Genomic DNA, 26190 nt, shown 5'->3' on the forward strand with positions numbered 1-26190 from the left:
GTCTGAAGGATGCTCTCCAGTCTTCTTTCATGGTGTTAGTAGATCCCTCAGGTCTCTTCTTACCTGTTTAATCTCTTTTATATCTCAAAACAGACCCATTGAAGACACAGCCTAATCCTTTAGATTGAATCTTACATCTTTAAGATGATTACCTAATTCTATCTCATTAATGTCATAAGGGTTAGAATTCAGGATGTCATAGGATGATAACATCAGATCACAAAATGGCATGAAATTACATGCTACTGAGAATCTTGGCTTAGCCAAGTTGACATATATTTCTTGGGGGAAACAACTTAATCCACATCAGAGAAAATATAAAATTGAGTATGTCTTATATATCTTGCACTGTAGTAGAGACTTTGGTGAGATATAAGAAATCCCCAAACCCCTGACTTTGTGAGCTTATGCTAGTATAGGTGGGATAAAGCGTCTTTTTAAGATCATTGAAAAAAAATGATAAGCAATAAATGACTATTAAAATACAATAATATTAATAGTGACAGGTTTACGTATACTCAGGAGAAGTATGCTTGTGTTTCGTAATGTTAAAAAAAAATCAGATTTGACCAATTACTTACCAGGGTTTTCACCCAAGCTCATCTTCAGTCTCAGTTCTCCTGACCTGTTGGACTAATAAAGAATCACCACCAGCCTTGTTGGAGTAAAACCAATGTTATTTTTTCTTACTTTCAGGCATACTTCCGACAGGGCGTTGCCCTCCAGTACCTTGGGCGCCATGCCGATGCCCTGGCTGCCTTTGCATCTGGACTGGCTCAGGACCCCAAAAGTCTCCAGCTTTTGGTGGGGATGGTAGAAGCTGCCATGAAGTCTCCCATGAGAGGTAAATATGGTAACCTAGTTTGTAAAGATATGATAGTCATACATAGGAAGATCGAGGGTCACTGCTGATGGCTAAAGTCTGTGAGGTCAATGGGATGGTGGAAAGACCATTGAAAGCAAGTGGACCTAGATTATATTCTTGAATGTGTATTAGCCAGTGACTTGACCCCTTTGGATTGCTATTGTTGTTGTTAGGTGCCATCAAGTTGGTTCCAGCTCATAGTAACCATCTGCACAACAGAACAAAAAGCAGCCCAGTCTTGTGTCCTCCTATATAAATTATTCACATTTTTCTTAATTCTAAAATTCTAAATCACAGCACAGTAAAGTACTTTGACCAGGAAGACCTATATGTCGTCTAGAAATAATCAAGTAAGAGAAGACGTTTGAAAGAAAACAAAACAACACCTCAAAACCTATTGCAGTCACATTGATTCTGACTGGTGTCAACCCTCTGGGGCTACTCCATAGGGTTTCCTTGGCTATAGTCTTTAAGGAAGCCGGTCACCAGGGCTTGCTTCTGCAGTTCTACTGGGTGGGTCGGGACTGCCCATCTACAGGTTAGGAATTGAGCATACTTCGTTTATGTTTAGGGACCTTCAGAGAAAACATCCATATTTGCATAAAAAGGTGTGGCTCCCACTACAGGCTGGGTCTAACTTCTTTTAGCGACACGTTGAAAGAGTCTGTGGGATCAGAGATGAGAGATAGACTGCTGCTCTTTTACATCTGTTCTCCCTATTTTACTTCCACCTCATTGTCATCTGGTCTCCTAGAAACCAGCCTGTGGAGGTTAACGGCTGTCTGGAGCCTCAAGCAGGTTGACTTCACTGACTTTGAAGAGTGAGCGCTTGAGAAAACGGGGTGCAAAGTTTACACCAGTTACCATCGTTATGGAGAGAGGCAGACATATAGAATGAGGCAGATTTGAAGCAAATAGATGCTTCATAGTGCCCTTCATTAACTATGTTACGTCAAGTGGAATTCTCTTTTTCTCTCCAAAACGTCAAGGGTTTTGAATATGTCATAGACTGAACCTAAAATTGTTGCTGAATGTATCATTAGATATTGCATCTAGTTTTGAAAGTGCTTGCCGAGTTGGCTGGCTTTCATGTGGCATATGCGGCACGTGGCCCAAAATAGATGCTCAGTAAACACTTGGTGGCCCCAAGGGCACTCAGATGATCTCTAGACAATTGATAGCTCTCAAAAACATGATCTGAAAGTTGGGGGTTGTCTGTTTTCGACAAAGAAAATGGTGAGGAAACCTCTGCTGCGATTTTCTGATCCTGCACAAACTCGAGTTTCTATGGGGGAAGCTAATGGCTTCTCCCACCGGGTGGCCTGCTGTTAATAAACCCTGACTTGGCGCAGATGCGCCGTGATGCTCCAGGGTTTGGGGAGACACAGACCACGGACACAATCAGGCTGTTGCTCCTTTCCACTTTTCTAGTATTTTCTCATTCCCTTACAGCCTCCTCTGCCAGGGATTTCCACGGAACATGTTTTAAAATTCATTTATGAAGATAGCACCTCTGGATTTGTGGGGGTCCTCTGCCACTGCAGGACGGTGGTGTGAATGTATTGAAATCAGCAGAATCATACTTACCATGTTTGGTTCTGAAGCCATTTGTTTAGAGGGATGTGAGAAATCCCTCTTCTTCCCCCGACACGCACGCACACACACACGCACATTCACGCACACACGCTCACATGTGTGCACACCCTCACCTTCTCAAAGCGTTCCTGTGCTGCCTTATGTTCCCTCTTCCCTTGGGTGACCCAAGGCCAACGCTGGAGAAGGCTGCTTGCAGGTACCCGCAGCTCTCCAATATTTTCTTCTCTGCCCTGAAGGCAATTTAATTTATCTTGTGTTTGTGTAGCAGGCAGGTCTATTCCAGGGGGGCTTCTGTCATCCACAGTTTCTGGAGGCTGTTGCTTTGCGCAGTGTTACGGGCATCAGCCCACACTGCACGATCCCCTCCCTTCCCCGCGTCCTGTCTTATGGCTCTAGTTCACAGAACCCATCATCATCACCTACAGCCCGTATTTTACCCACTGTCGTCTTGGAGCCCGTGCAGCTTTCTAAGCCGCTGTACTGCTGTGCAGCGGGGACACTGTGCGTGCGGCCAGGTCTGCTGTGTTGATCGTTTGTGACGTGTCATACTCACTGCATCAGAGAAGGACTTCACTGTGTGCACAGTGGCCCTGTGATTGGATCTTTTTGGAGAGTGCAAGGTTTGGGCATTTTTATTTTTTTTTGTCTTTTAAGACATGACCAACCTTGTTCCTTGTCCCCTAGACCTGTGTTCTGGCAGCCACATTGTTTTTTTAAAATGGTGGCCGTTTCTGTATCTCTAGCAGAAAATGAATCCTGCTTGGCTTTTCCGCTTGTTATGCTCACAGAGCAGCTCTCAGCTCATCTGTCTTCTCCTCTGCCTATACTTTCCTCTCTCTGCAGAGCGGATTGCCCTTAAATCATTAATGAGCATGTAGAATCATCCTAAGTCTAAAACAAGAGGCTCTCTTTCGTGACTTAATAAGTGAGGCCTTTATTCCTTTCCATTCTGGCTCATTGTATATTATAAATGTTTCAAGAGATTTGGAGGCCGGAGAAGACTGCAACTGTTAACAGTAGCCTTTGTGACCGGGCTGTGAGCCAGATTGAGTTTACCTGTATGTATTCCCCTGCAGACCCCATGGCCTCTTGCATTTGGTCTTCATGTGTGTGTTCTCTCTCCTGCTGTTAATTCAGTAAGCTGATGGGCTCTCACCACCTGGAGCGGGGACACCTGCCGTGGGGCTCCTCCCCATTTATCAAGAGCGGCAGGGGGGGTGTTTGGGAGGGCAGCTGATGTTCAGATCTGCTGGTGAGAAAGGGCTGATGAGAAAGGGCTGATGAGAGGGTCAGTTCTCCCTCCAGCCTCCAGTTGATTCACCTTTTGTTTCCACCTCCATGAATGCTCTCCCTCTGACTCTGTGTGTGTGGCAGTCACTTTTCACAGGGGGGTAGTTTTATCTGCTGCTTCATGGTAAAAACATAGGCTTTTGTGCCAGAAGTGGGACTCCTCATCCAGTGTTGCTCGCTGCTCTCCCACTGTCCCTCGCAACCTCAGGGAATGGTCCCATGTCACCTCTTGCTTCTCTGAGACCACCTGGCCGCACACCAGCCTTTAGGGTGGCTCAGGCCTGAGAGGGCTGTGGAGCCTGCTCATAAGTAGGCCCTCTTTAGGAGCCCTCACTGGAGAAGGCTCTCCCACTGTGTCTTAGAGTGTTGGCATGTTTTTCTCTCAGATCTAGGAATTTTGAAAGCCATCCTGTTCCCCTTTGTCACTTCGGAAGCTTCTGAACCCAGTGTTTCTGCCTGCATAGGGGGTCCCTCTTGGACCCGGGTTCTCCTTTCACACTGGCTGACTTCTATGTCCTTCTCATGTACTTCTGTGCCTGAGGTAAAAGAGCTGTTTCTCCCAAGAGTTGGGGCATTCTCACCTAAAAGGTACTGGTAATGTGGGAAGTAGCCTAATGCCGGCTCTCATGGAGGCCAATCAAACTCCTCCCAGCCCTCCATCGAATTTCTGAGACTGTAACTCTTTACTGGAGCAGACAACCTCATCATCTCCCATAGTCGGTGGCTTTGAACAGCTGACCTCGTGGTCAACAGTCCAGCGCTGACCTGATAAGTTAAAACGAAAACTTAACAGTACTAGCCTTATCTCTTAATTCTATATTTTGGGAGAGAACCTTCCCCTCAAGTCGCCCTGTTGGCAGAGAAGGTTAAGCAGTGGGCTGCTATCACCAAGGGCAGTGATTCCGAAGCCCCTAGCCACTCTGCAAGAGAAACATGATCGTCTGCTGTGTAAAGCTGGGGTGCCTCAGAAGCCCTGTAGCAGCTCTCGTGTTGGAGAGGGCCAGTGCAAGTTAGTGTTGACTCAATGCCGGTGAGTTTCTCTCCTATCAGGAGACCCTCCTGGCCCCCACCCCACCTTGTCAGTACACCGCATGTGTTACACTGGCTCTCCTCTGTCCTAGAGATCTCTTCCAGGATGGTTTCTCCTAGGCTTCTGGATCTATAGTTCAGGACTCTGTTCTAGTGAAGCATCCCAGGACTGCTGGCACTGACGTCATCAGGTTTTTAGGAAAGCCGGGGCCTCCTTGGTCACGTGTGCCAGGGAGCTGTCACAAGGATAACTGGCCTGGAAAGCCCTGGAGTGCAGAATGATGCCAGAAGGATAGGAGTTACCTTACTGGTGATTCAGAGGAGACCATCAGTCAGGCATCGTGTCTTAGGGCTAAGGCATTGCTTCCATTGAATGCCTTTATTCATTTTATTTCTCAAACTCTGTTCATTTTCTATACTGAGCATCCCTGAAAAGTGTCCCCTGCTGTCCGTCTCTTTGGGCACTGCCCAGTCGAAGACTTCTTCAGGTCTCTCCAGCTGCTCTTCCTGGCATCTCTCGTTCAAAGGCTTTGCTTTGCTCTCCTTCCAGAATATACCTGCCCAAACATAAGTCTGCTCTGCCATTTACTTAGTCAGAATTCTGAACTCTGCCCCCCCCCACCTGCCTAAAGGCCAACCTCCGTTAGTTCATGAGACCTTGCTCTCTCATTCTCATCTCCAGCTACTCCCAACTAAAGCCACTTGCCTGTGCTTCCTCACGTCTCTATGTCACTTGTGCTAAGTCTTCCCAACCTGACCCTGGTAAACGCTAGCCCTTTGGCTTCCCTTGTATCTTTGAGTGAGTCTAAGAATCCTGGGTGGAAATATTAAACATGCAATGCTATTAAGGAAGAAATGCTGAGGACTCAATGAAGACATGATCCTCTTTTAGGGGTCTGGTGGTATAGTGGTTGTGTGCTGGGTTGCAAGCTGTAAGGTCAGCAGTTCAAAACCATAAGCCGAGAGAAAAAAATGAGGCTTTCTACTCCCATGTAGAGTCTCAGTCTGAGAAATTCATGAGGGCAGTGTTAACATGTCATATAGGGTTGCTATGAGTCGGCATTGACTTGATGGCAATGAGTTTGGGCTTTGGTTTATGATCCTCTTTTTCACGTACCCTTTTTTATACATCCACCCAGATATACACAACAGACCCAGGGGCCCTTTGAGGTGCCATCAAGTTCAGAGATGCTAACATGTAGGCCCCCGCTCATCTCAGCCTTGGTGAAACATAGCCTCTTGGCTGAGCACATTAGCATTATTTATTTATGGGATAGCCCCATATAAACCTACCTGTTACTGCATTTCAGAAAATTGATTTTGTTCATCTGTATGTTCTCAAAGGCTTTACATTTAGACAGCCTGTCAGCTCTGCAAAGGGCCTGTTGGTCTTAGGGAGCTGGTCTGATATTGACTATTTCATGTTACACATACATTCAAGAAAGAAAACTAAACTGTAGCCCTGTTACAGCTAGCTTGATAAAGTCACAGAATTAGGTCCTTTACTCAGTTTACTATAGACTGCGAATCAGAATCATAGACTAAAAGAATTATAAGAAATCTAAGAGTTCACTCAATCTAACTAGTAGATATTTAAAACACACACACACACACACACACACACACACACACACTCACCCCTGGTGGTGTAATGGTTACAATTTGGGCTGCTAACCACAAGGTCAGCAGTTCAAAACCAATAGTTGCTACACAGGAAAAAACGAGACCTTTCTACTCTTAAAAAGAATTCTAGTCTTGGAAACTCACAAGGGCAGTTGTACCCTGTCCTTATAGGATTGCTATGAGTTGGAATTGACTTGACAACAGTGATTTTGGTATTAATTATGTGTGTATTTTGAACTATATATTTAGCTTTATTCATCAAAAGCTTATATAACTGCTAATCAATACTTCTGACCGGTGATTGTGGACCACTGAGGTATGATTCCATGTAGACCCCTGTGTGTGTCCATGTCTGACTCTGTGCCAGTGTTTTCAGTGGCTGATTTTCCAGAAGTAGAGCGCTCGGCCTTCCCCCCTCTGACTTAGTGGTTAACAGCCAAGTATGCGAACTGTTGGCTACAATCAGGGCTTCCTTCTGCATGTATGTGCGTGCCCATACAAGCCACCCTGCATTACTGAGAAGTTTTGTTCCTAAGCCTTTCTTTAAGTGGAATTTATACCTAATCTGAGTAGCCAGGTTGGTCATCTCTAATGTCAGCTAGTTGTTCTGATCTTTGTCGTGGTCTGGAGTATACTTTTCTTTTTTTCCTTTTTATTTTTATTTTTTACCCACCCCCACCCATCCCTCAGTGCAAGAGAAAAAAGTGGAGTGTACTTTTCTATACATTAAAGCAAACAAACAGCATTAAAGATACTTCTAGATACCCAAAGACATTTTAGCATAATAATAAAAATAATAATCGTGAATTTGTAATATAACAGGTGGGGTGGGGTGGGGCGGGTCGGGTCTTGGTTCTTATTTTGGGGCCACTCATCAGTCTGTAACCCAGGAACTGCTCATGTGTTTGTGTGTGTATTTATGTCCATATGTACATACTAAACCAAACTCACTGCCATTGAGTCAGTCCGACTCACAATGACCCTATAGGACAAGGTAGAACCTCGTGGGTTTCTGATTCTGTGTATGGGAACAGAAAGCTTTGTCTTTCTCCTCCATAATAGTTTTGAACCATTCACCTTGCAATTAACAGCCCAACACACAACCACTATGCCATCAGAGCTCCTACGTGCGTACCTCGTGCACAGTTGTATCCATGTACAGATGTGTACAGCCACTCCTCCAGTCACCAGGTATACACTTGGCCAGGGGAAGAGACAAGGGCGATGTGGCTTTGAAACCCAGGTTGTTATCCTCAGCTCTGTAGCTTCGCCATTATTCACCCCTGCTTCCTGCCCCACACACGCTCTCTGGTCCTACCACTCTGAAACCCTTGTTTAGAGCAAGCCTTCTGTCTGAAATGTCCTCCACTCTTAGAAATGAAGGAGGGGGGTGGGGAAGCTAACTTATTTCAGTTCCATTGTTCAAGTTTGTCATTATTCGGCTTTCCAGTTGCCCTAGTGACGTGGGGAGTCCTACTGGCACAGCACAGTTGGTTACATGTCGGGCTAACTGCAAGGTCAACAATTTGAAGCCACTCCACACAAGAAAGTGAGGCTTTTTATTCCTCTAAAGAGTTAAAGTCTCAGAAACCCACGGAGGCCAGTTCTACTATGTCTTACAGGGTCATTATAAGTCAGAGACGACTTGATGGCAGTAAGGTTGTTTTTTGGGTTGAGGATTTTTAAAAAGTTTTTCATTGCCCTTGGTAACTGGTTTCTCTTAACAAACTCTTAAAACATGTAGGTAGCGTGAATTGTAATTATTATTATTATTTATAAATCATTTTATTGGGGCTCTTAGAGCTCTTATAACAATCCATACATCAATTGTATCAAGCACATTTGTAGATATGTTGCCATCATCATTTTCAAAAAATTTCTTTCTACTTGAGCCCTTGATATCAGCTCCTCTTTTTCCCTTCCCTACCCGACTTTCCCAACCCTCATGAACCCTTGATAAATTATAAATTATGTCCATATCTTACACTGTCCATTGTCTCCCTTCACCCACATTTCTGTTGTTTGTCCCCCTCAGAGTGTGTGTGTGTGTGTGTGTGTGTTATACATTGAAACATTGTGATCGGTTCCCTCCTTTTTCTCCTTTCTCCCGCCACTTTCTCCCTACCCTCATGGTATTGCTACTCCCATTATTGTTCCTGAGGGGGTTATCTGTCCTGGGATTTTGTGTGTCCAGAACTTTTATCTGTACCCGTGTACATACTCTGGTCTAGCCGGATTTGTAAGCTAGAACTGGGGTCATGATAGTGGGATGGAGGAAGCATTAGATAATTAGAGAAAGGTTGTGTGTTTCATTGGTGCTGTATTGTACCCTGGCTGGCTCATCTCTTCCTTGTGACCCTTCTGTGAGGGGATGTCCAATTGTATAAATTCAGTGGCAGTGGGTTTGGTAAATTCACAGCAGAAGCTTAGTCTTGCTCCACTTCATCTTAGCCAAAAGGCCCAAGAAGTGATACAGTTAATTCTCTGCTGGTCAATGAAGACGAAAGTCTCCAAACACTCTCTGTTTTTGAGAGTTCCCATCTCACACTTCTTCCCTCTGCCTTCCACCATAAAGCTGCAGACATCAGCTCTTCCTGCTCCATCCTCCTCTGCAGTTGGGCCCTGTCTCTGAACCAGGAGCTCAAAGATGGCAAGGGTCTATTCTGTGGGCAGCAGCCACTGTGACATCTCTTTTCTAAGGGTGGCATTCAGCGGTGGTGAGGCATTGTTTAGTCTCAGTGCTAGACTTCCTGGCACTGGCAGCCTCTGCCAGCGCGGTTGTGACGTGGGTCTGGAGAGCCTGTGTCCCAGCCTCTCCAGTGGCTGCTTGGTGCATTTCCATTCCACAGAACACCTGCCCCAGTTGGTGTTGGTGGCCGGCCCCTGAGAGGTGTTTCTCCTGGTATGTGTGCTATTGTACCCTTGCAGTAGGCTCTGTTCCAAACTCTCTGGCTTTAGGCAAATCACTGAAACATTCACAGTCTTTAGTTCTAAAATGAGGATATTCAAGGATTTTCAAGGTGTTTTCTACTCTGCAAGGCTATCATTTCCATTTCAGCAAAGGTACCAGCAGGATACGGCCCGATCCCCCTCTGCTGCCCACTCCATCTGTGGGCACCACAGCAACTCCATGCAGGGCAGTTCATTGTTGATTAGGTGGTCCTCAGGCAGGCAACCCTGGACTCTTGTGCCTGCTTGTAACCCCATTGGCCGGCTTGGATTCGTGGGAACTACAGCCTGCAAAGCCTCGCTGGCCTCTTGGCAGGTGTAATAATGGTCTTTGTTCTGTGTTTAGTGATCTGATTGAGGAGGAAAATATATGTCTGGTTGGTTGATAGGTTTCTGTGATGATGTTGACTCAGACGAGAGAGCTCCTTAGCAGAGAACCGAGACTCGGAGTCATCAGTTGTAAAAATTACATTTTAATGCAGTATTGTTGGCCAGGAGAGCCCAGCGTAGAAAAGACCAACCTTTTAAAAATAGTTTTAACATATGTACAGTGGTGCAACTAAGGTGAAATTGTTTTTCAGAACAGCAAGCAATACAATGTTATTAAGAGTCTTTTCACTGTATGTCTGTCATCCATAATGCCTCAAAACACAAACACCAACAAAAACCAAATAAAACTAAACTAGCGAGAAACTATTATGCAGGGCGAGGGGTGGAGGCATATTTCGTAGGCCAGCCACATTGACACGCAGGTGGCTCCCTGACCCCAAGCCTCCATCCTTTCCAAATACCACATGGAATAACATGGGTCAGCATTCATTTTTCCTCCTTCGCAGCTGCTCTTCATAAGCGTAGGTGTTTTTTTTTCACAGTCTCTTTCATGATCACAGCAAGAACTGGTCATCATTTTTGCCCTGGCCTTAGTGGTCACCAAAGTAGTCCTGGGTCCTGGCCTGCTGGTGATGGATGACGGCTGATGGGCATTGTGTTAGACTGGGTTGACTAGAGAAACCAGTCCAGAGACACTCAAATATGTATAAGAAAGAGCTTTCTATCGAAGTGTAATAATACATTAAGAAAGCATCCCTCTAAAGGGCTGGCCCCAATCCCAACTATGTGGGCAGCCCCCTATCCCCACAGAAGAATTCACTTCAGAGGACAGCACTGAAGCTACAGCTCAGGGAGAAGGACATGTCTGATCAGAGCACACAGGAGCAAATGAAGGGAGAGGAATAAAGAGTGAAACACATCCTGGCCCACTAACCCCTAGGACGATATTCCCTCTCAGAGCAGCCAAAGCACAGAAAGGACCATATGGCCGGCCCCACCACAAGACAGGGCGTCCCTCATGGACCCATAGTGCGACAGGGGACAACACTAGAGACACAGTGTGGGGAGTTGTGCCCAATCTGACCCCAGGACAGTGTGGTGAAACAATAAGGGTGTGCAATAGAACAGCAGGGGGAACAGAGAAATGGAGTCCCCAGGGAACACCAAAAATAGACTTTGGGGCCAGGGCATGGCACCCCATTAGACTCGACCAGAAAGCACTCCTAAAGGTCAACAAACAGACCTTGAACTATTTACAGGCTTTATTTTGTCATTGGTTTTTTTGTTGTTTTGTTTTGCTCTGACTTGTTTTTTGTCAGTATTATTATCTCTGCAGGTCTATCTAGATAAGATAGGAGGATGGAGAAAACAATGGAACCTTGAGGAAGGCAGGGGCGGGGAGGGAGGGGAAAAATGAGAAGCTGATACCAAGGACTCAAGTAGAAAGTTTTTTGAGAATGATAAGGGCAACAAATGTACAAATGTGCTTGACACAGTGGAGTGGGTGTATAGATTGTGATAAGAGTTGTACGAGGAACCCCAATAAAATGATTTTTTTAAAAAAGAAAGCATTCTAGCCCAGTCCTGATCAAGTCCATAAGTCCGAATAAATTAGCCCATAAGTCCAATGCTAGTCCATAAATCCTTCTTCAAACTCAGGTATTCACATTCGATGATGCAGAATGCAGAAGAGCACAGGGCAGTAGGTACAAAGTCTTGTGGACCCAATGGTGGTGGGAGTATCAGCACTGGCTCAGGTCTCCACGTGGCTCCCCAAGCTCTCCAACTGTGGCTCTTCAACAGGAAGGTGAAGCAGAGAGGGGGGCTTTCACAGGTCTCCCCAAATCTTCACATGGCTTGTCAACAGGGAGAAGGCAGTGGCGGGGGGCAGTGGGGGAGTTCCAAGAATCCTCATGGGAAGGTCACGCCCACAAGGAGGTACCATCAGGCTGATTGACAGGCTAGGCTCCACCCCTCCATTTATTTATCAAGTTGACATGAAACTATGTAACTACCAGAAGCACTTTGTAAGAGGAGCTTCATCTTCTAGGCTTTCTCCACCCGCCATTCAGATTCAGGTTGAACCAGTCCTAACAGAGTGGCAGCTGTGTCGGGGGTTTCCACCTTGCTGACCATGGAGATTTCTGCAGAGGCCCTACATTGTGCCAGTTGCCATGGCATTATGATCAGATTAAAGCCAGCCCTACTGTGGTGTTCGGCTTTCACAGGGGAGGTGTAAAAGGAAAATGCCACACAGTGAAGCAATTCTGCCATTGTTGAGGGCCAGACTGCGGCATGCTCACAGCATGAATGCAGTAGGCGTTTAGATACAGAGAGCGATGGGACTGCAGGGCCTGGACACACTATGCGGGAGAGGTGGGCTTTGAGGGAGGTGTTTATAGGATTTTGAGAAGCCAACAGGGCTGAGGGGTAGGGGGGGAATCATTTAGGGAGAGTGGCCCTGACCTAAGGAAGACCAGAAGCAAAGATGAGGTTGGCCCGTGAATGCGGGGAATGAGGAGAAGGGAATTCTGGGCTAGGGGGTACGGGATGAGGAGCCATCGGGGCTAAGTGGACAGCTAGTGGGGCACTGGATTAAAGGCCAGGGGGGTTGTAGTCAAAACAGGCCATAAAAAGTATGATAGGCATTTTAAAATATAAATTCATTACATGTTTTCTACATTTGACGCATCATGAGGCAAAATAAAACAGACAGATGTCTTTCCGAAAATAAGTTGAAAGTACACTGGGCCTGTGTTTCTAGTCTGCACAGCAGTGCTGCTTTGAGTGCCATCTCCAATCTCTGGCTTCGCTCCTGTTTTTCCTCAGAGTCCCTGGAGCCCACTTACCAGCAGCTTCAGAAAATGAAACTGGACAAGAGTCCCTTCGTGGTTGTGTCTGTGGTCGGGCAGGAGCTGCTGACGGCTGGTCACCATGGGGCCTCCGTGGTGGTCTTAGAAGCTGCTCTGAAGATCGGCACCTGCAGCCTCAAGCTGAGAGGCTCCGTCTTCTCTGCCCTGAGCAGCGCTCACTGGTCTCTCGGGAACACGGAGAAGAGCACAGGCTACATGCAGCAGGACTTGGATGTCGCCAAGACCTTAGGTGGGTGGATGCGTTACTGGACGGCCGGAAGGGTGCCAATGGGGCTAACACCTGCCATGGGGATCGGATGTACTTCCAGAACACTCTTGTTTCAGAGTACCCAGGTCTTTGGGGGTTGCCATGTTCAAGGTAGAGTTCGTTAATTAATGAATCAGTCAATTAATTAAGGTAAATTAATGCACCCAGGGCCTTCTCAGAGATTTGGACTTGCAGATTTCACCCCCAGCAATAGCATTGGCAGGCAGGTGAACCTCTCATCTTAGTTTTTGTTTTTTGCCCTAGTATACGCACCATTACTTTTTGGAGGAGACAGTCTAATGCAGTGGTTAAGAGCTTGGACTATGGAGCCAGGCTGCTGGGTGTAGAATCCTCATTTGGCCATTTACTGGCTGTGTGATCTCGGACAAGGGACTTTAGCTCTGCACGCCTCAGTTTCCTTAGTGGAAAAATTGTGTTGTGATTGATGACAAGTTGTTCGTGGGCCAGGTAGGATTGCAGCAAGCGGATGTAGTGACTCCCCATCGGCATCCTTGTAAAGAGGCAAAGTGCTCTCATAGGTGGGGAGTCAAACGACTGAACCAACAAGCCGATGGTTGTTCAGCATTCAGGGTCATTTAGCAGAGCAATGAGGAGACACAGACAGCAGCTGGTTTGTGTCTGCTGCTCTCATGTCCAGGACACCTAACCTGCTGCTTACACTGGCATGTTATGAAAACAGTAACTGTGTTTGCCCAGAGATTTAAGTTCTAGGACAGGGTCTTTCCAGAGAAAAAAATATCCTGTAAGATGACCAGGCTGACTGGTAGGCTAGAGACTGGTGGGCACCCTGAGTCTGTGACCCTTAGCCACTGTAAAGTCTCATACAGAACTGACCCTCACGGCTGAGTTTTCTGCCAGACAGTAGCTCTACAAGGGGAGCAGTTACACCAGGAACGTCTGCACGCCACAGAATCATCAACCATCTGAGAGCAAAAGGGCAGCATGTGTGTGTGTGTGTGTGTGCGCGCGCGCGTGCGTGTGTGTGCTTGAGTGGGTGGTTGGGAGGGTACCAAAGGATAAAGTTTAGAAGGGTAAGGACAGAAGAAGTAAAACAGGAAGCACAGGGAGGAAGGGGGTTGAGTGGCTTTACTCTGTTTGGGGAAGCAATGAATGAGATGAAGCAGAATGTATCCAAATTCCGGATGCTCTGCCAACCTTCACCCAAGTCACAATAAAAACTATTAAAAAAACAAAAAAGGGAAATCTTAGTCTGGCTTTTCAATTGAACTGTCCATTATGTATTAAAAATTATGCTGTAACCTAAAGTTTTCTCTGTCTCTCTCTTTTTAAACAATTCAGGTGACCAGACAGGGGAATGCCGAGCTCATGGGAATCTGGGCTCTGCATTCTTCTCCAAAGGAAATTACCGGGAGGCTCTCACCAACCACAGGCATCAGCTGGTGCTCGCCATGAAGCTCAAGGACCGAGAGGTAGGATGTTGAGCTACAGGCTGAAAAACCGCCATCATCATTTTGAAACTTGGAGTCGTCTCATTCCCCCCCGCCCTCTTCAAGACATTTCAGATACTTCAAATATTGGAGGTCTACCATGTGTAGACCTGGGTTTGTGGAAATTGAGACCCGGCCCTTCACTTCAACAGTTAAATTGGGTTAAGTTGCTCAGATTGTCTCCAAAGTAGGAAGCTGACTGATCTGTAAAATTAGCAAGAAACTATCTCACCATGATATACTTAATCCCTGGTCAGAAACAAGCATCATGCTTTACTTGAAATGAAATACTGTTGCCGCAAGCCCTCTATCATGTTTGCTTTGGTGGATTTTAATTCAGGTGGTGAAAGCATATTTTGTCCTAGAGATCTGCATGGTAATGAGAAAGAAAGAGCATCCTGCTCTCTGTTGGTGAAAGAAATGTAATATTCTCAGCATTGATATCTAGTGGATGTGACAGGGTGAGGAAGTGCCTGTGGAGCTGAAAGAGTCTCCTCCGAGTAGACCCAGATATGAATCCTCTTTGTAGCACTTCCTGGCTGTGAGGACTTGAGGAAGTCTTTACTTAACCTCTCATGGCTCCTGTTCTTTTGTTTAGGAAACAATGGAGATTCTATTTATCTCCCACATGGTGTGGTGGGGTTATACATAATACATGCTAACTGCTTAGCATGCTAGAGATTCGTAATTAACTGGACATCTTAATCCTTCATCTCTGAAACCAGCCACCACTTGATAAGAGTGGAGTTGATTTTGTTTAGGTTGCAAGGTTTTGTTGGCTAGTCTCATGGAATTTAATGGATCTCCTTTATCTCATGTTCTCATGAGGCACTTACTAGGTGCAGATCACTGTGCTCAGCATTTGGGGACAAAGGAGTTTGATGTGGGGTCACTCCTACGAGGGCTGTAAATTCTCTTTAAGGCAAGGTTTCAGCACAATGACCATGTTAAAACAAGGCTCAGAGAATGCTCTCTGATGGCTTTAAGAAGTAGGAATTCCACAGAGTCACCGTTTGACAAGTCTTCATGAAGCAGGTGCCACTCAAACTGGGCCAGGAGAAGGAGAAATGGGCCTATGAGGTTCTCAAACCTGGACAGCATCCCAGTCCTGTTCTACTGAGAGATGAGATATGGATCCTGCCTTCAGCACAGATTTGATATTCACCATATCCCGTTCAACACAGGGAGAAAGACTCCTGTGAAGAGAAATACAGGGCTCTTCACTCCTGTGAAGAAACCCACCGGGGGAGTTCGGTCCTGCCTCTAGGGTCACTAGGAATCAGCATCAGCTTGATGATAGTAAGGTTTTTTTTGTTTTCTTCAGTCTAGTCATAGGCTGTTGGTGTTTAAAAGAAGTACTAGTTAACTCCAGCCATTTACACAAGAAACACTTGATTCTTATAAGAAATTTGGATTTTCTAGTGTTTGTGAGCTGGGCTGCTAACTGTAGTTGAAACCCCCAGCTGCTTTCTGGGAGAATGGCTGGGCAATTCGTTGCACCTCCTATAAAGAGTACAGTCTCCCAAACCCACAGGGGCAGTTCTACTCTGGCCTACAGCTTCGCTATGAGCATGCATCAACTCAATGACCATGAGTTTGATTTTTTTTAATTGTTAATATTTTGTGAGATATATAATGTGATTGTAATTATTAATATATATTTAAAAATCAGGATCCTCTTGTAGTACTGTTCTATAACCTTTTCCCACTTATTTATTTTTTAACATTTCTTTATTAAATGTTCTGAAAGTCTATGTCTTTATCATAATTTATTTAATCTGCCCCTCCACTGTCAGATATTAGGTTGTTTGAAAATGTTTGGGGTTATCTAATCTTTGAGTGTATCTTTACTTATTTGATTTGATTACATTATTCAAAGTGGATTTGCTTGTGCAAAACATACAAAAGCTGCTTGAGACTTCTTGCTAAATTGTTCTCAGAAAGGGTGAACATCTTTTCAGTCCTACCAGCAATAAATCAGATATTTCATTCCCTGTAATGGCCAACACCAGGCATGACTGCTATTGTTGTCGGGTATCACTGATTTGTTTTTCTGACTATAAAAGACCCTGCGTGTACAATGGGAGGAAACAATGCCCTGTCCTACACCAGCCTCACGATCATTGCTGTGTTTGAGACCACTGCCATGGCCACTGCATAATCTATTTTGTGAGGCCTTTCTATTTTTTGCTGGCCATCTACTTCACTAATCATAGTGTTCTTTGCCCCCCCCACCCCTGTTTTTAGTTTTTAATGAACTCATAAACAAAAATAAGCTCCCATTTCAAAATAAAAATGAAATCCCAGATCATATAGATGTTTACAGTGATTACATTTATCTAAGCAACCTACATACATGTTCAATTGTAAGCTGGTAACTAATTTTCTGTGACAAATATGTTTTTTTGGTTAATACCAAGAACATTATAGAGTGAGTGCCAAGCCCTAAAGATAATCTAGTAGTCACCAAGCATGGTGTTCTTTTCCAGTGCCAGCTTCCTCCTTTTAATAAGTCCAAAGAACGTCAGATGCAAAGTCTTGCCATCCTTGCTTCTGAAGAACAACTTCTTCTGAGACAGATGTGTTTGATTTTGGGGGGCAGTCCATGGTACTTTCACTCTTCTTCCCCAACACCATCATTCAAAGGCATCAGTTCTTCTTTATTCTTCCTTATTCGTGGTCCAGATTTCTTCAGGTCTGTGATTCGATGGAAAGCACCGTGGCTTGGGTCAGGCACAACTTAGTCCTCATAGGGACACCTTTGCGTTTTAATACTTCAAGGAGGTCTTTTGCAGCAGATTTTCCCACTGCGATATGTCACTTGATTTCCTCACTGCTGCTTCCACGAGCCTGAGGATGGATCCACATAAAATGCCTCCGAGACCCCTTTCTCTGTTCATCACGATGTTGCATGATGGTCCAGTGTCAGGATTTTTGTTTTCCATACTGCAGGCTGCAGTCTTTCACTGTCCCCAGCGTGTACTTGAAGTCCTCTTCAATTTGAGCAAGCACGGTTGGGACATTTGCATATTGTGAGTTGTTCATGCATCTTCCACAGTGCTGATGTAACATCCTCCTTTCTGTAGTCCTGTGTCTGTGATGATTTACTCAGCATGCAGACTAAGTGTGGTGAACGGAGGTAACCCTGGGGCACACTGTGCAGCATCCCCTTGTTCTGTCTGAATGGCTGCCACCTGGTTCATGTACCAGTTCCACGTGAGCACAGTGAAACGTCCTGGAATCCCCATTCTTCACAGTGCTATCCATAATTTGTTATGCTCCACGGAGTCGAATGCCTTCGCCTAGTCAATAAAACACAGGTAGACAGCTTTCTGGTATTGTCTGTTCTTAGCCAAGATCCATCTGACATCTGCATTGTATATCCCTGGAGACTATGATTAGAACTAAAGCTGCCAATGTAGTAGGATAAAAGGAAGAGGAGGTATCTAATTGTTCTCATTTGCATTTTTGTATCTACTGAAGGTGACTGTTTAAAAAATGTCTTTTAGCACTCTACTATTCTATATTTAAAGCATTGTGACCATGTTTGTTTATATTGGTCTGATCTGGGCTTGCTATATCACCCCACTGAATTGTTGGTCAATTGTGTTCTAGTAGCACAGAGTTTTATTTATTGTTGCTTTGTAGAATATTTTCACATTGACTGCAAGCGCCATACAACTATTTTTCATAAAACCGCCGAGATTTTCTTGCCTCCCTTTCCCAACCGAATGGAATTTCAGAGCATTTCATTAAATTTGGATGATTCTTCCATTGGGGTTTTCATTGGTGTGGTATTAGACTTACAGGTCATCTAGGGACGGACTGCTGTATTTTCAGTACTCTATTTTCTTGCTCAGGAGTCTGGTCTGGACCCACATTAATTTTCATGATCCTCACAAGTCTACTCCTCCCCCCAGATACTTAATGAACCTCATTGTTGTAAGTGAGTTTCCTTCACTGTTTGTGTGCACATTTAACAAGTTACTGATGGAAAAAGTAATAGTATAATTATCGATTTTGTGTTCCATAGTTGACAAGTGACCGTCCTATTGAACCGCTCCTCTTCTTCTCTTGAATATCTTGGGTTTTCTATTTATACAATCAAAATGCCTGCGAATAATGGTGATTTTGTATATTTCTGCCCCCCCCTTTTTTTCCCCGTCATCGTGCTAGTTAGGACCTTGAGAACTCTTCGAACCTGCACGCTGTCCTTCTTGAGTAGCGGCCGTTCCCGTGTGCTTTTATTCACGTCCTTTTATATTGGAGCCGTGACCTCAAGCTGGACCATGTTTCCCTCTTGCATTATTTTCACAGTGAAATAAAATCAAGAAACTGCCCTCCGGGGCAGAAATGTGCCACCCTGAGTTCTATGATTGCTGAAGAGACCACATCCCACCGTTCTGCCTTTTTACATTGTTGGCTATTTTAAAACTTAGAATTTTCTCAAGTGGCTAGACAATAGCCGGAAACTAATATGCCCACTTAGCTTAAAACCCAGCGGCCTGCTCATTATGCCATCTTGGAATAGGGAACAGGACTTCTAAACAGGCAAATATCAGAGGCAGCAAAAAGTTCATGGGAAAACGGGATTGAAAAATAATGACATTTTCCCGCAAACTCTTTGAAATCCCCTCTTGTGTGTCTGGAAAGCTGTGGTTCAAGGCCATCTGTGCTGCCTGTAAAGGGTCTCCAGAACCAGAGGGGGCACACAGCCGTCTTGAATTGAAGGCACTTAGGCACCGACTGGAACCGAGTTCCATCTAGGCAAGCGGCATGCTTCTACACACAGCACAGTGACTCCTGGCAGCAAATCTCACAAACCCAGCTGGCTCTGGGCAAAGGTTCCTTGCACCCATGATGAGAGCAGCGTTGTTACTGTCAGATTCAGAGCAACCCTCCTGCTCAGCCGTTATAAACAGTGTGGTCTTATATCCTGAAAGATTTTAACTTACTGAAAGTACATTTTAAAAAATGGAGAAGTAAAAAACATACACGTGCCCCCCCCCCACACACACACATATGTGCGCGTACCTGCTTCTTAATGGGGAAGGTGATGTCTGCCCAGGATTTTATTTTTAATTAAAAAAATCATTTTATTGGAGGCTCATACCACTCTTATCACAATTCATCCATCCATCCATCCATTGTGTCGAGCACATACGTACATTTGTTGCCCTCATGATTCTCAAAACATTTTCTTTCTACTTGAGTCCTTGGTATCAGCTCCTTATTTTTTTCCCCTCCCTCCCTCACAAACCCTTGATAAATTTATAAATTATTATTCCTTTTTCATGTCTTACACTGACTGATGTCTTCCTTCACCCACTTTTCTGTTGTCTGCTCCTAGGGCTTTTATATGTAGATCATTGTGATTGGTTCCCCCTTTCTACCCCCACCTATCCCTTACCCTCCTGGTATCACTACTCTCATTATTGATCCTGAGGGGTTTATCTATCTTGGATTCCCTGTGTTTCCACCTCTTATCTGTACCAGTGTACATCCTCTGGTCTAGCCTGATATGTAAAGTAGAATTGGGATCATGATTAGGTTGGGGGGGGGGGCAGAAATATTAAAGAACTAGAGGAAAAATTTAACTGAGAGGAATTGCTGAAACCCAAATGAAGGCTGAGCATGACAGTGGGACAAGAAGAAAGTAAAAGGCAATAGAGAAAAGAGGTAGGAGGCAAAGGACATTTATAGAGGTCTAAATAGAGGCAAGTACATATGTAAAAATATTTATATATGAGGATGGGGAAATAGATCTATGTGTATATATTTTTAAGTTTAGTCTTAAGGTAGCAGGTGGACATTGGGCCCCCACTCAAGTCCTCCCTTAACACAAGAACACTTTGTTCTATTAAACTGGCATTTCATGATGCTCACCTTACCGACACAATTGCTGAAGACAAAAGGGGTGCATAAGCAAATGTGGTGAAGAAAGCTGATGGTCCCTGGCTATCAAAAGATATAGCACCTGGGGTCTTACAGACTTGAAGGTAAACAAGCGGCCATCTAGCTCAGAAGCAACAAAACCCACATGAAAGAAGCACACCAGCCTGTGTGATCAAGACAAATGGGTGCATAGCAAATGTGAAGAAAGCTAATGGTGCCCAGCTATCAAAAGTTATAGCATCTGAGGTCTTAAAGGCTTGAAGATAAACATGCGGATGTCTAGCTCAGAAGCCACAAAGCCAACATGGAAGAAGCACACCAGCCTGTGTGATCACTAGGTGTCGATGGGATCAGGTATCAGGCATCAAAGAACAAAAAATCATATCATTGTGAATGAGTGGGAGTGAGGACCCAAACCCCATCTGTAGGCAACTGGACATCCCCTTATGGAAGGGTCGCGAGGAGGAGACAAACCAGTCAGGGTGCAGTGTAGCAACGATGAAACATACAACTTTCCTCTAGTTCCTAAATGCTTCCTCCCCTCCCCACTCTCATGATTCCATTTCTACCTTACAAATCTGGTACAGAAAGGAACTGGAAACACAGGGAATCGAGGATGGATGATCCCTTCAGGACCAGTGGTGAAAATGGTGATACCAGGAGGGTAGAAAGAGGGTGGGGTGGAAAGGGGGAACCGATTACAGGGATCTACATATAACCTCCTCCCTGGGGGATGGACAACAGAAAAGTGGGTGAAGGGAGATGTCAGACAGTGTAAGATATGACAAAATAATAATTTATAACTTATCAAGGGTTCATGAGGGAGAGGGGAGCAGGGAGGGAGGGGGGAAATGAGCTGATGCCAAGGGCTTAAGTGAGAGCAGATGTTTTGAGAATGATGAGGGCAATGAATGTACAAATGTGCCTTACAAAATTGATCTATGTATGGATTGTGAAAAGAGTTGTATGAGCCCCCAATAAAATGATTTTTTTTAAAAAAGAACCAGAGAAAAGTTGTAGGTTTCATTGGTGCTGTACTGCACCCTGACTGTCTCATCTCCTCCCTGAGACCCTTCTGTTGCCTACAGATGGGTTTTGTGTCCCCACTCCACACTCCCTGTCATTCACAATGATACGATTTTTTTTTTCCCTTTCATGCCTGATACCTGATCCCATCGACACCTCATGTTCATACAGGCTGGTGTGCTTCTTCCATGTGGGCTTTGTTGCTTCTCAGCTAAATGACTGCTTGTTTGCCTTTAAGACCCCGGATGCTATATCTTTTGATAGCCGAGCACCATCAGCTTTCTTCTCTACATTTGCTTATGCACCCATTTGTCCTCAGTGATTGTGTCAGGAAGGTAAGCATTATGGAATGGCAGCTTAATAGAACAAAGTGTTCTTGCATTCAGGGAGTACTTTTTTTTTCCTACTTGCTGATTGTGGGTTTTTTTTATAAATCATTTTATTGGGGCTTATACAACTCTTATCACAATCCATACATACATTAATTGAGTAAAGCACCCTTATACATTCGTTGCCTCATCATTCTCAAAATTCACCTTCCACTTGGGTTCCTGGAATCAGCTCATTTTCCTTCTTTACCCTGCCCCTCCCTTTCCGCTCCCCCCTCTCTCATGAACCCTTAATTTATAAATTATTATTTTATCTTATCTTACACTCTCCGGTGTCTCCTTTCACCCACTTTCCTGTTGCCCATTCCCCAGAGAGGAGGTTATATCAGTTCCCCCTTACTATACCCCTTTCCCTCCCGGTGTTGCCACTCTCACTGTTGGTCCTGAGGGATTCATCTTCCCTAGATTCCCTGTGTTTCCACATCCCAATTGTACTGCTGTATATCCTCTGGTCTAACCAGGTTTGCAAGGTAGAATTGGGATCATGATAGTTGTGTGGAGGAAGCATTTAAGAACTAGAGAAAGGTGGTGAGTTTCATTATTGCTACACTGAACCCTGAGTGACTCATCTCCTCGCCACTACCCCTCTGCAAGGGATGTCCAGTTGTCTACAGATTGGCATTGGGTCCCCATCCTCTCATTCATAATGATATGATTTTTTTCGCCCACCTTTGTTGCTTGAAACATGGTCCCCTCAGCCCTTCACGATCACCCATGTTGGTGTGCTGCTTCCGTGTGGGCTTTGTTGCTTCTGGGCTAGATGGCCGCTTGTTTACTTTCAAGCCTTTAAGTTCCCAGATGCTATATCTCTCAATAGCCGGGCACCATCAACCTTTTTCACCACACTTACTTATGCACACATTCATCTTCAGCGTTTATGTGGGGAAGATGATCACACAATGATGGCTTTTGTTCTTTGGTGTCTGCTACCTGATCCCTTCAACACCTCTTGTTCACTTAGGCTTGTGTGTGTCTTCTCTGTGGGCTTTGTTGCTTTCGAGCTAGATGGCTGCTTGTCTGCCTTCAAGCCTTTAAGACCCCAGATGCTATGTCTTTTTGATACCCGGGCACCATCAGCTTTCTTCACCATGCTTGCTTATGCACAGGTCTTCAGCGATCATGTCGGGAAGGTGGGTATCATGGAATGACCGTTTAGCTGAGCAAGGTGCTATTGTATTGAGGGAGTGTGCGCGAGGAGGCCCAATGTCCACCTGCTACCCTACTACTGAACCTATAAATATATACACCTAGGTCTATTTCCCCCATAATCATAAATATATTTACATATGTACATGTCTGTATTTAGGCTTCTATGTGCCCTTTGCCTCCTACTCTTTTCCTCTATTTCCTTACGCTTTCCTCCCGTCCCACTACCATGTTCAGCCTTCATTCGGGTTTCACTAATTACTCTCAGTTACCTTGCCCTTGGTCACTCCCTACCAGTCTTCCCATCCCCTCCCTCCACTGGTTGTGAACCATTAGTTGTTCCCTTGTCCCTGTGTTGACCAACACCTCCTCCCTTCCCCTACCTCTGAGGGAGTACTTGAGTGGAGGCCCAATGTCTATCTGCTGCCTTAATACTGAACCTATACATAAATGTACATAGTTCTATTTCCCCATCCTCATATATAAATATATTTACATATGTACATGCCTTTATTTAGACCTCTATAAAATGCTCTTGGCCTCCTAGTTCTATCTTGTGTTTCCTTTGACTTTCCTCTTGTCTCACCTTCATTTGGGTTTTAGTAATTCCTCTCAGTTACATTACCCTTGATCAAGCCCTACCAGGCCTCGTACACCCTCCTCGCCATTGATTTTTAGATCACTTGTTCCCTTATCTCTGGTTTTTTTTTTTTTACCACCCACTTCTTTTCCCCTGCCTCTCCCTCTTCCATGTCCTCCTGGAACTGTGGGTTCTGTTGTTTTTTCCTCCAGATTGTTTATCCTACCTATCTTGTCTAGATAGACCTGCATAGGTAATAATGTGCACAAAAACAAGACAGAGCAAAACAAAGCAGCAAAAGAAAACAAAACCAAAAAACCAACAACAAAAATTAAAAGAAAAGCCTGTAAGTAGTTCAAGGTCTATTTGTTGACCTTTAGGCATGTTTTCTGGTAGAGTCTGATTGGTGCCACACGCTGGCCCCAAAGTCTATCTTTGGTATTCCCTAGGGACTTCCTTGCTCTGCTCCTCTTGCTGTTCCATTGCACACCCTCAGTGTTTCGCCTTGCTGTGGTGGGGTCAGATTGGCCACATTCCTGCACTGTGTCTCCAGTGTTGTCCCCCATGGTGCTATGGGTCAGTGAGGGACATCATGTCTGGTGGTGCAGCCAGCCTTATAGTCCTCTCTGTGCACTGGCTTCTCAGAGCAGGAATATTATCCTTGGGGTTTGGTGGGCCAGGATGTGCTCCACTCTCTCGTCCTCCCCCTTCATTGGCTCCCATGAGCTCTGATCACACATGTCCCTTTCCCTGAGCTGTAATTCAGTGCTGTCTTCTGAAGTGAATTCTACGGGGAGGGGGCTGTCCAGGATTTTTCATTGACTCACTTTCTATCTACTTGAATGGCTTCTAAATGAATTTCAGTTGCCCATGGAGACCTTGTGAGCTAATGTTAGTTGTTCCAAGTATGCCCCAACCATGTCTTACTGAAGAGAGGTGTTTTCTAGTCAGAGAATTGATTTGCAGCCATGCGGTGATACAAACATTTTTCATCAGCCTATATTTCCCTCCTGAGCATTCTAATCCACCTACCTGCCTCCCAGGCACCACTTCCAAATCAATGTGCTGCCTAGGGAACCTCCTTCTGGGCCTACCACCACTGCCACCATTTGGGGCCCCTTGTCTAAGCCACCTTCTCCCGTAACTCTCAGCATTTGAGTTGTTGCTGGTTCCCTTCTCTCTGCAGTAGAAAGCTTTCATCAGTCTCCTCTCTTTGGCCTCTGCATCTCTTATTCAGACGCTCACAGTAAGTTGTCTTTTCTTAGGAAGTTTCACACTCTTTAAAATACTATCCTACAAGCAAAGGAGAGAAGGGAAATACTACTGGGGTCTCTGAGCACAGTTGAGGCTCTCGCCAGGAGAACGTCATGTTTTCCAAATACAGCTTAGTGGTTGAGAGTGTGTGCATTTAGGTAATAGACCCAGTTGGCTTTAAATTTTGACTATGCCACTTCTTAACCGGATGACCCTGAAAATTACATTAACTCCTCTGCATGTACCGATGGACATTTGAGTTGTTTCCATTTATGGGCTGTTATGAAAACGCTGCTATCAGCAATCCTATACATATCTTTGGGTGAATATAAGCACCTCTCTCTATTAGGGGTGTTGAGAGATAGTAGCTTTTTGCTACTAAAGGTAGGAAAGGCTTTGTACCAAGTCATATAATCAGTAGCCTGTGGGACTGTTTAACCTTAATTACAAAAATTTTTTTAAAGCAAACGAAAACATATGCCAAAATAGATAACTTTGCACATGTCTTAGACAGACAAAGTGATTCTAATATTGCGTACCTTGGTACCTTGTTTATTGTTGTGATATTAAACAATTCATATAAACCAATTAAAACCAATTCATATAAAATGCTTACTCTGCACAGAGCCTGAGGCGTAATAAGGATTAAGGAAATAAAAAGATGCTGCTACTATTATGGGCATACCTCAGAAGTATTCGTTTCCAGGCCGCCCGAGGAAGTATTGCAATAACACACACATTCTAAGAAAGCAAGTCACTGCAGTCTCTTGGCTTTCCAGTGCATTTAAGGTTCTGTTTATTGCTGTCCGTTATGTGCACCGTGGCATTATGAAAAGGTGTGAAATACGGCAGGGATGATCAGAATGTGGCAATAGACACGAAGCAAGTACGTGCTATTAGAAAAATGGCTTCCAGAGACTTGCTTGAGGCAGGTTTACCACAAGTTTTCAATTTGTTAAAAAAAATAAAAATCTGTGAAGCACAGCCAAACAAACACCGGCACACCTTTGTTTGATTCCGCTCGGTTTGGGTTGTCCCGCCAGTGTTCAAGTAAGCGGTGACTTGTGGGAAACCAGCTGTGTATCTTATTAGGTAACTTGGCTTCCCTTGTATACACTGAGGATGCAAATATTCTGCTCTCTGAACTCCTGTTTTAACCATTTCCTGAGTCTAGGTGTTTTCTTTCTCTAGCTCAGAGCGTAGAGAGTTATCCTGTGAATATAATCTAATTATGCCATTTTCCTGCTTAAAAACACTTGACAAGCCCCTTCATAATTTTCCCCTATTCCGTATCTCATACTACTTACTCAGCCATCTGGATGTTGCAGCCCTTATCTCTTGTATGAGACGCTACTTGCCAGACTTTGTTAAGCATGCCTCACACTTTAACCCTTCTGTGTCTTTACTCATTCTAGTCTGTGTCTGTCAACATCCCTCTTCTTTATCCAGTATCATGCCAAATGAGGGCCAAGTCCAATTTATCTACTCACCTTTTTTCTTTCTTTCTTTGTGTGTGTGTGTGTGTGTGTGTAAGAAAGAGCTTTATGTACAAGAGCAGTTAAATATTGAGAAAACAGCCCAGCCCAGTCCAGATCATAGTTCGTAAGTCCAACATTAGCCCGTATGTCT

At 44.7% G+C, this 26190-nt stretch overlaps 1 protein-coding gene across 4 annotated transcripts in view; it reads left to right on the top strand.

Annotated features, from left to right (window-relative positions):
- TTC28 (tetratricopeptide repeat domain 28) overlaps positions 1-26190 on the top strand; it is a 696928-nt gene that overhangs the window by 384695 nt on the left and 286043 nt on the right. For all 4 annotated transcript variants that reach the window (XM_075534764.1, XM_075534766.1, XM_075534765.1 and 1 more), the window contains 3 exons: positions 697-844; positions 12512-12784; positions 14123-14253. In XM_075534764.1, coding sequence (XP_075390879.1) covers positions 697-844; positions 12512-12784; positions 14123-14253 — 552 coding nt within the window. The remainder of the gene's footprint in view (positions 1-696; positions 845-12511; positions 12785-14122; positions 14254-26190) is intronic.

The sequence above is a fragment of the Tenrec ecaudatus genome, chromosome 16 (genome assembly GCF_050624435.1).
Source record: "Tenrec ecaudatus isolate mTenEca1 chromosome 16, mTenEca1.hap1, whole genome shotgun sequence".
Taxonomy (NCBI): domain Eukaryota; kingdom Metazoa; phylum Chordata; class Mammalia; order Afrosoricida; family Tenrecidae; genus Tenrec; species Tenrec ecaudatus.